This window comes from Mastomys coucha, unplaced genomic scaffold (genome assembly GCF_008632895.1).
Source record: "Mastomys coucha isolate ucsf_1 unplaced genomic scaffold, UCSF_Mcou_1 pScaffold13, whole genome shotgun sequence".
Classification (NCBI taxonomy): Eukaryota; Metazoa; Chordata; class Mammalia; order Rodentia; family Muridae; genus Mastomys; species Mastomys coucha.
In genome coordinates, this window is record NW_022196895.1 from 33,383,439 (window position 1) to 33,394,836 (window position 11,398).

An 11,398-nucleotide genomic window follows, 5' to 3' on the forward strand; every position below is an offset into this window, starting at 1 on the left:
TCTCTGTGTAGCCCTGGCTGTCCTGGAACTCACTCTGTAGACCAGGCTGGCCTGGAACTCAGAAAACCGCCTGCCTCTGCCTCCCAAGTGCTGGGATCAAAGGTGTGCACCACCACTGCCTGGCTACTTGTTACATTCTTATTAACACTAATTTTCTTAGGATTTTATAGGTGTACCTATTATATATTCATTTTCTCTATATTTAGGTAGGTCTGAGCGATTATTATCTTAACAGTTATTGAAATGAATGTCTTTACAACAGTATGGAACTTTTCAATGCACTTAAGAAAAACTAAAATTATGTGTGTGTGTGTGTGTGTGTGTGTGTGTGTGTGTGTGTGGCACATATCTTTACTATATAACTTTATGTATTTTTAGGCTACATTGTTTGGAGTTCATTGAGTTCTTGACCTTTTTGGGTTAAGCAATCTGAAAGCTGTAAAATATAGCACACTTCTTTCTCCTAAATTGTATGTAAACAGATGCTTCATGAAAACATCAGGGCACAGAAGTTGTGCCCTGTTCTGATGTGAGCACTGTGTATCCAAAAGATTATTGTGTGCATTTGTTCAAAGGCATGCCATAAGTAGTAATATTGAACTTCTCAAATAATTATTCTACAATAAAAATTAAGGAGAAGATATTATATGTTTGATCTTTTTTGTGTGTGAAGCCAGTCTGTTAAACTACTGGTTTGACACAATCCTTTTAAAAAGTAAAATCAGAAGCAGAATTATAAACCAACTTCCTGTAAGTTAGTTGAAGGCTCTTGAAGGTGTCAACTTTCTCCTTCCTTCCTTTACCACGTGGGTGGAAGTCTAAGCATGATGAACAGATGAACAGACTGTATGTTCTTGGGATCTCTCTGTTTCATCTGCCTTTCAGAAGAGGAAATTCCTTCTGACATTAGGCTCTTTTGTTTGATACTGATGATTGGCTAATCTCAGGTTTTTACTTTATAATACTTGATAGTGATGGGAAGTTTTTTTGATCATTAAAATTAATTTTTGGTGTTTAATTTCACGTTTGTTGCCTAATGTAGCCTTCAGTTATTATTACCTTAGTTTTTATATTAGGAAAGTTTTATTTGTATGAAGTATATATCGTTTTGAGCATGAATACCCCAGAGCAGTATCACACATGTCTGAATAATAATTGTGTGCTTGTCACGTTCAGCAAGCCTAGTGAAGCTGTCATGTAATTTATAAGTAGACTTATATTGTTCTGACTCTGAAACGCCATCAAACATTTTTGACAGAAAAAAAGAGCCATTTAAAATCTTCTTTATAACACTAATATTTATTTTAAAATATTTTCAAGCTATTTTTCTCTCTTAGAGAAAGACAATAGCATCATGGTCCTAGATAGCTTTCATACAATTACACAAAATTCTCTAGAAATTTTAAGGCATATGTCCACAAAACAAAAATCCAAAATCAAAAACAAAATTAAAAACATATGGCCAAAAATCCAGATATTAGAAATTAAAATGTCAAATAGTCTTTAATGTATGGCTAATATGTTAAAATAAGAAAGTGTATAAATAGATAAAAGGAAATTTTACCATCAAATTGAAATCTCAAACTGTAGATTCTGCAGCTGGGAAAACGACATAGAGTTAAGTTGTTTAATGCAATAGCTATAAAACTTCAGGAAAAGTGGATGCAAAATGACTCCAGATGAACTATCCAAATAGAAATAGAAAGAAAATATGATTAGAATATAGAAAAGAACATTGATAATATTTGGGATATAATGAAGTCTTCTAACTGTAACCCCACAACTCTAATCCTAGAAGGGACAAGAGAATATAAAAAAAAAGGACAATGAGCAACAAATACTAAACTGGTAAAAATTTCTACATGATTTGAGAAGCTTAGTGAAACAGTCAGAATAAACAAAGGATAAAGCAAGCAGGTCTGTCACAGGAAAGTTGTTAGATACCAAGTCAAACAGGAAAATAATCTTAAAGCAACCACATGAATATGACAAAATTGATTTAAAAGTGATTCTACAAAATAGACAGCTGTCTTTAAACACTGAAACTAAAGACAATGTCTTCAAAGTCTTGTCAGTTATTTTAAAAGTAGAATTACATTACCAGTGCATACACCCTTCAAGAATGTTTTCCAACAGAGCATTAAGTAATTTTAATCAGCACCAAAAGAAATGAGTTTTGTGTAATTCATTAGGTAGAAAAGTAACCTGATGTGTGGCAGTCACAGAGTCACCTTATAGGCCAGTGGAAAGCATGGGTGTTGCACAGATTCGCCTTGGGCAGGTGCAGAGTCAACACCTGTACATGCTGCTGAAGTCATCAGACATTCTTCCTGTCAAACAAGGAACAGGCTACATGGACACATTTCTTGTCAGGGGTCTTCATCAGAGTAAAATGACAGGGGATTCAACCCTCAAACAGAGTCAAGCACTTCTTCAGAGGCTAAAGAGACATGTTTTGTAGGAAGGATGGCTCCTGGTTCCTTAGATGTAAACCATTCTGTGTCTCTTTTTATATCTATCCTGAAACTGAACACTACCGTGACTCGTCCTGTTTGTAGGGTCAATATTCCTGAGAGTCTCTTCATTATGTGTCTAGAAAAGAAGCCCTAGTTCTGCTCACAATAGGAAGCTGCTGCACCAAACTGTATAAAACTCATTTTCTGGCTGATTTAAAGAAAGCGCTAAATGGGTAAGAATTATCTATTCAAGAAAACAAACGGCAGCTAGTTCAAAGGCACCAAGAACCTGCACACATGTGCCACGCCCAATGCGATGCTTTGCACCTCAAATCAGATGCTGAAATAGTGCAACAAACTAAAAACATGGAGAAGACCGAAAGGTGCCTCAAAGTAAGGAGACACAATGCAAGTACTGTGGCTTTTACAAAGGAACAGACTGAAAAGCAAATAGGTAAAATTCACAAAAGGGGATCTGAATGAATTTCAGTTTCTTGTGGATCTGGCCAAAACTGACACAAGAAAACTGGAAGAACATCAAAAGCCAACATAATGAGACAGAGGAACCCACAGAGACACTGACTGTATGTGTATCAGAACACAGAGAACAAGAAGATGGGAACATGGACTACCAGATGTGATCTTGATAACAAGGCACTTTATTCAATCAAAGCTTGACTCCCATCTCCCCATGCAGCCAAGAGCTCTAGAGATCAATGGTCATCCTAGTTGTACTGATATTCTTCTCTCAGCAATCTGATTCATGAATAGTTCCAGCTCTAGCATCATAAGAGATCTTCTGGTTGGATGTGTGATACATGTCTTTACCCCCTGTACTTAGCATCAAAGATGGGCAGATTATTATTATTATTATTATTATTATTATTATTATTATTATTATTATTTGAGTTTGAGGCCAGCCTGGTCTACATAGTGAGTTCCAGGACATCTACAGCTATAGAAAAAAATCCTGTCTCAAACAAACAAAAACAAACAAATCTTTTGAAAGAAATATAAACCTGAGACTTATCTCACCAAAATAATCAAGACAGAAAACAAGCCCAGGACAGTTCATTAGCTATGCTCAGTGCACATATTACAGACCAAGAACTCTTAATATCTCAGAATGTTTTAAAGTCCTTTCTCATTTCCACTGAGGAACCAACTTCGAAGAAACAACTCCTTTTCATCCTCTTTCCTGTAACAAGCAGACGAGAACATCTATGCTTTTGTTGTAAATCACATAACATTTTGTGCAATTCACATTTTATTATAAGTGGCTTAGACCATCAGCATTGACCTGTTACTAATGGTTGTTGATGAAGATGAATAAATTTGTCAGTTAGACCCACACATGTTACAGAGTAAATTTATACTTTAAAGTAACAAAAATAGTTTTGTTATTTTTTCAAAAGTCAGAAGAATTAATAGACCAATTTAAGGTAACAGTCACAATAACTTTGAAACGTTTGTATGTTCTTTTTAAGTGGAACGCCCAAATAGGCTGTTTTAGTATTTTTTTCAGGCAGGTCTCTAAACTTTGAATACCTGCTGTTAAAACAAACTAAAAAGTGAAATACATGGATTTTAACAAGGGAGCAAAAAAGAAACACAATGGAAAAGAGTATATGCAATAGTGAATAAGGACGCTTGGTGGCGCTGCAGGCTAAGCGTATGAATAATGGGCTCTGCAGATGCCCTGGAAGCCATTACTGAGAATCAGAACTTACATCACTCCCTAAAAGAAGGTAGTGTTCACTTTGGATCTAAGGAAGCGATCTCCAGAGAAGGCAGAGCTCTAACAGGAAGCCAGAGAGTAAAATTTAGTTCTGCTATTTCATTATAACACTTGTGTGGATTCTAACACTTTAAAGACACTGCAGAGATCTGGATCCAGTGTGAACAATGGAGACAGCACTAGCAAAAACGTCACAGCCAAGGCAAGTTGTTTTTCTTACTATGCTGTTGTTTTTGTGGGTGTCTGGTTCCGAGGCAATTAAATATTCCATGCCAGAAGAAACAGAGAGTGGCTACTTGGTGGCAAACCTAGCAAAAGATCTGGGGGTCAGGGTTGGGGAACTGGCAGCTAGAGGGGCACAAATCCATCACAGAGGAAACAAAGACCTCTTACAGCTGGATGTAGAGACAGGAAACCTGTTCTTGAAGGAAAAATTAGACCGTGAGGTGTTGTGCGGGGCGGCAGAACCCTGTGTGCTGTACTTCCAGATCATACTGAAAAACCCTGTGCAGTTCTTTCAAACTGAACTGCAGCTCACAGATATAAATGACCACTCTCCAGAGTTCCTTGACACGGAAATGCTCCTAACAATCCCCGAGAGCGCCCAGCCAGGGGCCATGTTTCCTCTGAAGGCAGCGCAGGACTCTGACATAGGGAGCAACGCTGTTCAGAACTACACAGTCAGTCCCAACCTCCATTTCCATGTCGTTACTCACAGTCGCTCAGATGGCAGGAAATACCCAGAGCTGGTGCTGGACAGAGCCCTGGACAGGGAGGAGCAGCCTGAGCTCACTTTAATCCTCACTGCTCTGGATGGGGGTACTCCACGCAGGTCTGGGATGACAATGGTTCATATTGAAATCGTGGACATCAACGATAATGCTCCCCAGTTTGTTCAATCTCTCTATGAGGTGCAGGTTCCAGAGAATATCCCCCTTGATGCCTTACTTGTCACAGTCTTTGCCAGGGATTTAGATGCTGGAATATATGGAAATATAGCCTACTCTGTGTTTCAAGGTGATGGAGACTCTCAACCATTTGTAATAGACGAAATCACAGGAGAAATCCGTCTAAGCAAAAAGTTGGATTTTGAGGTAACTCCATTCTATACTATGGAAATCGCAGCCACGGATGGAGGGGGCCTTTCAGGAAAATGTACTGTGGCTGTGCAGGTGTTGGATGTGAATGATCATGCCCCAGAGCTGACCATCTCCACGCTCTCAAGCCCTATCCCCGAAAACTCCCCGGAGTCTGTAGTTGCTGTTTTTGGTGTTTTTGACCCGGATTCTGGGGACAATGGAAGGATGGTGTGCTCTATTCAGAACGAACTTCCATTTCTTTTAAAGTCCACATTTGAGAATTATTATACTTTAGCAACAGAGAGGCCACTGGACAGAGAGAGCAAAGCTGAATACAACATAACCATCACTGTCTCCGACATGGGCACACCCAGGCTCACAACCCAGCACACTATAACAGTGCAGGTGTCTGACATCAACGACAACGCCCCCGTCTTCACCCAAACCTCCTACACCCTGTTTGTCCGCGAGAACAACAGCCCAGGCCTGCACATAGGCACCATCAGTGCCACAGACTCAGACTCAGGCTCCAATGCCCACATCACCTACTCGCTGCTGCCGCCCCAGGACCCTCGACTGGCCCTCGCTTCGCTCATCTCCATCAATGCAGACAACGGGCAGCTGTTCGCACTCAGGGCTCTGGACTATGAAACCCTGCAGGCCTTCGAGTTCCACGTGGGCGTCACAGACGGAGGCTCACCTGCTCTCAGCAGCCAGGCTCTGGTGCACTTGGTGGTGCTGGACGACAATGACAATGCGCCCTTCGTGCTCTACCCGATGCAGAACGCCTCTGCACCCTGCACAGAGCTGCTACCTAGGGCTGCGGAGCCTGGCTACCTGGTCACCAAGGTGGTGGCAGTGGACTCTGACTCTGGCCAGAACGCCTGGCTGTCATTCCAGTTGCTCAAGGCCACGGAGCCAGGGCTGTTCAGCGTGTGGGCGCACAATGGCGAGGTGCGCACCACCAGGCTGCTGAGCGAGCGCGATGTGCCCAAGCACAGGCTGCTGCTGCTGGTCAAGGACAATGGTGATCCTCCGCGCTCTGCCAGTGTTACACTACAGGTGCTGCTGGTGGATGGCTTCTCTCAGCCCTACCTACCTCTTCCCGAGGTGGCGCTGGATCCTACACGCGACGAAGATAATCTCACGCTGTATCTTGTCATCGCCTTGGCATCTGTGTCTTCGCTCTTCCTCCTGTCTGTGCTGCTGTTTGTGGGGGTGAGGCTGTGCAGGAGGGCCAGGGCGGCCTCTCTGGGAGGCTGCTCTGTGCCTGAGGGACACTTTCCTGGTCACCTGGTGGACGTCAGCGGTATGGGGACCCTGTCCCAGAGCTACCAATATGAGGTGTGTCTGATGGGGGAATCTGGGACAACAGATTTTAAGTTCCTGAAGCCCAGCATTCCCAATAGTCTGATTCCAGACAATTACATGTTGAACAGTTAAAATTACAGAACGTCTTAGGTGTCGTTAAAAGAAGGATAAGCAGTAGTTGCTTGGATGTTGGTATTTTTTCTGGTAATTAGTAATATTTCCTTAAGATTAGGTTTTATTTCTATATGCTTTTACTTTTATACATAATCAATTAATGCTTCAACTGCCTCCTGTCTTATTAATGTAATCTTAGCCTATATTTTCTGCCACTCAGCAGGAAGTAAAATCTTAGCTAGTGTTAACTGAAAGTTTCAAACTCTCATTTATTGTAGTGTATTTGACAAGCAATGTAGAATGCCAAACATTTTCAAAATGTATTTGTAACAGTTTTTTTCTTTGATTTTCTTAGGATATATACTAACTATACAATGTGGTAGATTTATTGCGATGTTCTCATACATGTAGATAGTGTACCTCGCTCATAATCATTTCTACCATCAGCCTCGCCCTGTAGTTTCACAATGTCTCTAAATATCACCTAGAAGTGAAATTTTTCTTCTATTGTCATTGTGTGTGGCTATTGTTCCATTCACTTTCCTGCAAACAACTTAGTTTCATTCTTCTTAATTTATTAGTAAAATTACAATGTGGTATAAATTAGTAAAATTACAATGTGGCAAGGCGTAGTTCAGTTGTTACAGTGTTTGCTTAGTATGCACATCCTATGTTTGAATACCAGCATCACAGAGCAAGTTTAAGCTCATCTGAGTTATATGAGTCTCTGTCTTTCAACATGCACACACACACACACACACACACACACACACAAACAAAATAACAAAACAAACTGAACTTTACAAATAAATTCATTTTCTTTACTCATCCATTATAATAACCTTAAACTGTTTCCTCAACAGTTAAGTAAAGTGTTAACTACAGATGTTTTCTTTAATAAATATAGCAGTTTGGACTCTTTTAGAAACAACAGACTTAACCTGTCTCTTTATTGACACTTGTTATTAACATTTTTGAGACAAGGGGTCTCTTACTAGCCCTGGCTGTACTGGAACTCACTATGTAGACTGAATTGGCCTCACAGAGACCCACTTGCTTCTTCTGCCTTCTGAGTATGGGGGTTAAAGGCATGCACCACCCCACCCAGAAGGAATTAATACTCAAGATTTCATTTTTAATATAGAATGAAGGTAAAACATTGATAAATCTATTGGGTTACTTTTATACTTTTAGTCTTCAGGATTTTTAAAAGCATATTCAAATAACAGGAATAAATTCAACATGATATTTTAAACTATTTGAACAGTTTTTTTCATATTATTTGGTGAGATCTATAGTTAGATGCCAATTTCGTTTGTAAACTTTGAGTTGTTGTAAAAACCTATGGGGTAATTTGTTAAAGTACTACAGTAAATCCAGTGTTCTGTTAAACACTTTTGCTTACTAATTCCCATTTCCCATATATATGGTGATTTAGAAGGAAATTTTTTTTTTTAGCCCCCTTCAAGGTTCCTTCAGACATGATTCAGGATTACTCAGAATCTTGCTTAGATAAAAACTTTGATCCATATTCTCCCTCCATTGTTGTAATTCAAAACTGTACAAAATAGCCAGGCAGTAATGGCACATGCCTTTAAAAGGCAGGCAGATCTCTGAGTTCGAAGCCAGCCTGGTCTACAGAGTGAGTTCCAGAACAGTCAGGGCTACATAGAGAAACCCTGTCTCAAAATAAAAATAAAAATAAAACAAAAAAAAACCTGTATAAAATTAGAATTACAGAACAATAACACTGAGAAAGGTTAAATTGATTACAATTTAGTATTAAAGCTATTAGGAACCACAACTCCAAATAATATGGCCTGTTTGAATGAAATATGTCTTAGTTTTCTACTGCTGTGATAAACACTATGAACAAAGCAAAAAGAAAACTTTCTATCAAGAAATACTCTATCAAAATAAGGAGTTTCCTGGAGCCTTACAGTTTTAGAGGGTGAGAGTCGATGACTCATAGCAGGGAATATGGTTGTCAAGGCAGGAATGGTGCTGGAGAGGTACCTGAAAGCTTACACACTGACTCAGGAGCAAGAAGCTAGATGAGAATGAATGGCATGGACTTTTGAAACCTGAGAGCTCTCCCCCTACTGACACGCCAGCTCCAACAAGACTACACCTAATCCTTCCCAAATGGTCCACCAACTGGGACCAAACATTCAAATATGTGAACCTATGGGGACCATTCTCCTTCAAACTGCCACAGACTGGGACTGGGAATCTGTTGTTGAACACTTTTTTTTAGCATGCTTATGGCCTTAGGTTCTATCTCCAATACCACAAAACAAGAATCTTTCTATGGGTGGTTAATTTCCTAGTACTTTCTCTAGTTATTAAGACTAATATGCTAATCTTTGTGAATCTTAGTACAGGGCAAATTATCAATGTCTGGCAAAATTTTACTTCTGTGTATCTATAGCCTTTCTTCTCATTTGGGCTGAATGATACAAAGTTTATTCTTATGAATTACATATGCATGAACATATATTCATAATTATTCAAAGACACAGTGTTGAAAGTCAAAGGATGAAAAAGATACCATACAGACAGAAAATGAAAGAAAGTTAGAGAATAGCAAAATCAATCATAAAGTTAACTTTTAAGATTATTAAAACAGTGTTAAAGAGGGCCATTATAGATAAAAGGGAGAATCTATTGAGAAAAATACAAACCAAACATACATGTACCTAAATATAATACCTCAAAGTAAGTGTCTTTGCTGTTTATTCTGTTACTGTGATAAAATACTCTCACCAAAGCAATTTAAGGAATGAAGGATTTATTTCAGCTCACACTTCAAGGCTAAAATCAGTCATGGCGAGGAAATCCTGGAGCTTGGAGTAGCTGGTCACATTTCATTTATAGTCAGGAAGCAGAGAACAATGAATGTTTGTGTTTGCCACAGTTTTTCATTTTTATATAGTCAAGGATCCTGGTCAAAGGAATAGTGCCACTCACAGTGGGCAGGCCTTCCCACCTCAATTAATCTAATCAAGATGGCTTCCTAAAGACATGCCCAGAGACGCGTGTCCCAGGTGACTCCAGATCTTATCAAGTTAACAATTGAGATCACACATCACAACAAATTAAACAAAACTCGACACAAAGAATATTCAATTTTGATTAATTAGTTTTACTGGAGTAAGAAAACCACCTACATCTTTAATGAGGCACACATTTGTATGTGGTTCCAGGGTATGTACAGAGGTACTTAATAAGGAGATAAGATTCAGCATAAATAAACATGTAGGGACCATCCATTCCATGGGGTAGGTCCAAGACTGAATGAAAAAAATGGAATTAAGTTGGAAATTCAGAAAATTCACAAATGTGTGGAAATAAATGTATTTCTAAGCAGTCAATAAGGCATATAAGAAGTCACAAGAGACATAATAAATCCCCTGAAATGATTAAAATGTGAAAATACAACATACCAAAATGTATGACGTACAATTAAAGTTATTCTTAGAAGAAAACTATAGCAGAAAATGACACATTTAAAAAAATCTCAGAATCAGTAAGTCATGTCTTAGTCAGGGTTTCTATTCCTGCACAAACATCATGACCAAGAAGCAAGTTGGGGAGGAAAGGGTTTATTCAGCTTGCACTTCCACGTTGTAGTTCATCACCAAAGGAAGTCAGGACTGGAACTCAAGCAGGTCAGGAAGCAGGTGTTGATGCAGAGGCCATGGAGGGATGTTACTTACTGGCTTGCTCAGCTTGATTTCTTATAGAACCCATGATTACCAGTCCAGAGAATGCACCACCCACAATGGACTTTCCCACCCTTGATCATTAATTGAGAACGTACCTTACAGCTGGATCTCATGAAGGCATTTCCTCAAGGGAGCCTCCTTTCTCTGTGATAACTCCAGCTTGTGTCAAGTTGACAGACAAAACCAGCCAGTATAGTCACACTTCTACTTTAAGGCAAGACCTATCTTTTTGGTGGATATAAAGCCAGATGGGTTATATTGAACCAGTCTCAAATAAAAGAAAAAAGAAAACATTTGAATAATGAGAGCATTGTAAGCACCAATGGCAAAACAATATCAGAGTGGATGGAATCAATGAATTGGAAAATGAAAAACAGCAGAAGTGCAAATCAACTGAAGCAAAGACTAGGATACTGCCACAATCAAGAAAACTGGCAAATTTACCCAGGTTAGTCCAGGATAAAAAGAATATTCAAATGACCAAAATGTGGAATAATAGAGGGGCATTGTAATCTACATAGAATAGAGAGATTATAAAAGAATCCTCATACACTTCACAGAAACTAGTTATAAAATCAAGATTAACTAAAAGAATATTCCTAGAAACACATACTGCTAAAATTGACTAAAGAAGAAATAGAAAGTGAGAATAGACCTGTAATGAATTATTGTTAGTAGTCAAACTTTTTCACAATGCCCAAGAACAAGATAACTTCACATACAAACTCTCCAAATATTGAAGAATTAATACCAATACTTAATTTTTTCATAAAATGAAGGGATAGAAACTACTTATCAACTCATGAGGATGGCAGTAGCCCTGTTGTGACAAAAATAGACAAATACAACACAAGAAAACTGAATATCAATCTTTTTATTTTTTTTTATTTTTTTTTATTTATTTTTTATTTTTTTATTTTTTTTTATTTTAGATATTTTCTTTATTTACATGTAAATTTCTCCATTCCCAGT

At 38.7% G+C, this 11,398-nt stretch overlaps 1 protein-coding gene across 1 annotated transcript in view; it reads left to right on the top strand.

The window, feature by feature from the left end:
- The first annotated feature begins 58 nt into the window (after positions 1-58).
- The window catches only part of LOC116087040 (protocadherin beta-6-like), an 18,222-nt gene continuing 6,882 nt past the window's right edge, over positions 59-11,398 (top strand). The window contains exon 1 of the mRNA XM_031365450.1: positions 59-6,617. Within this exon, the coding sequence (XP_031221310.1) occupies positions 4,362-6,617 (2,256 nt within the window). The 5' untranslated portion in view covers positions 59-4,361. The remainder of the gene's footprint in view (positions 6,618-11,398) is intronic.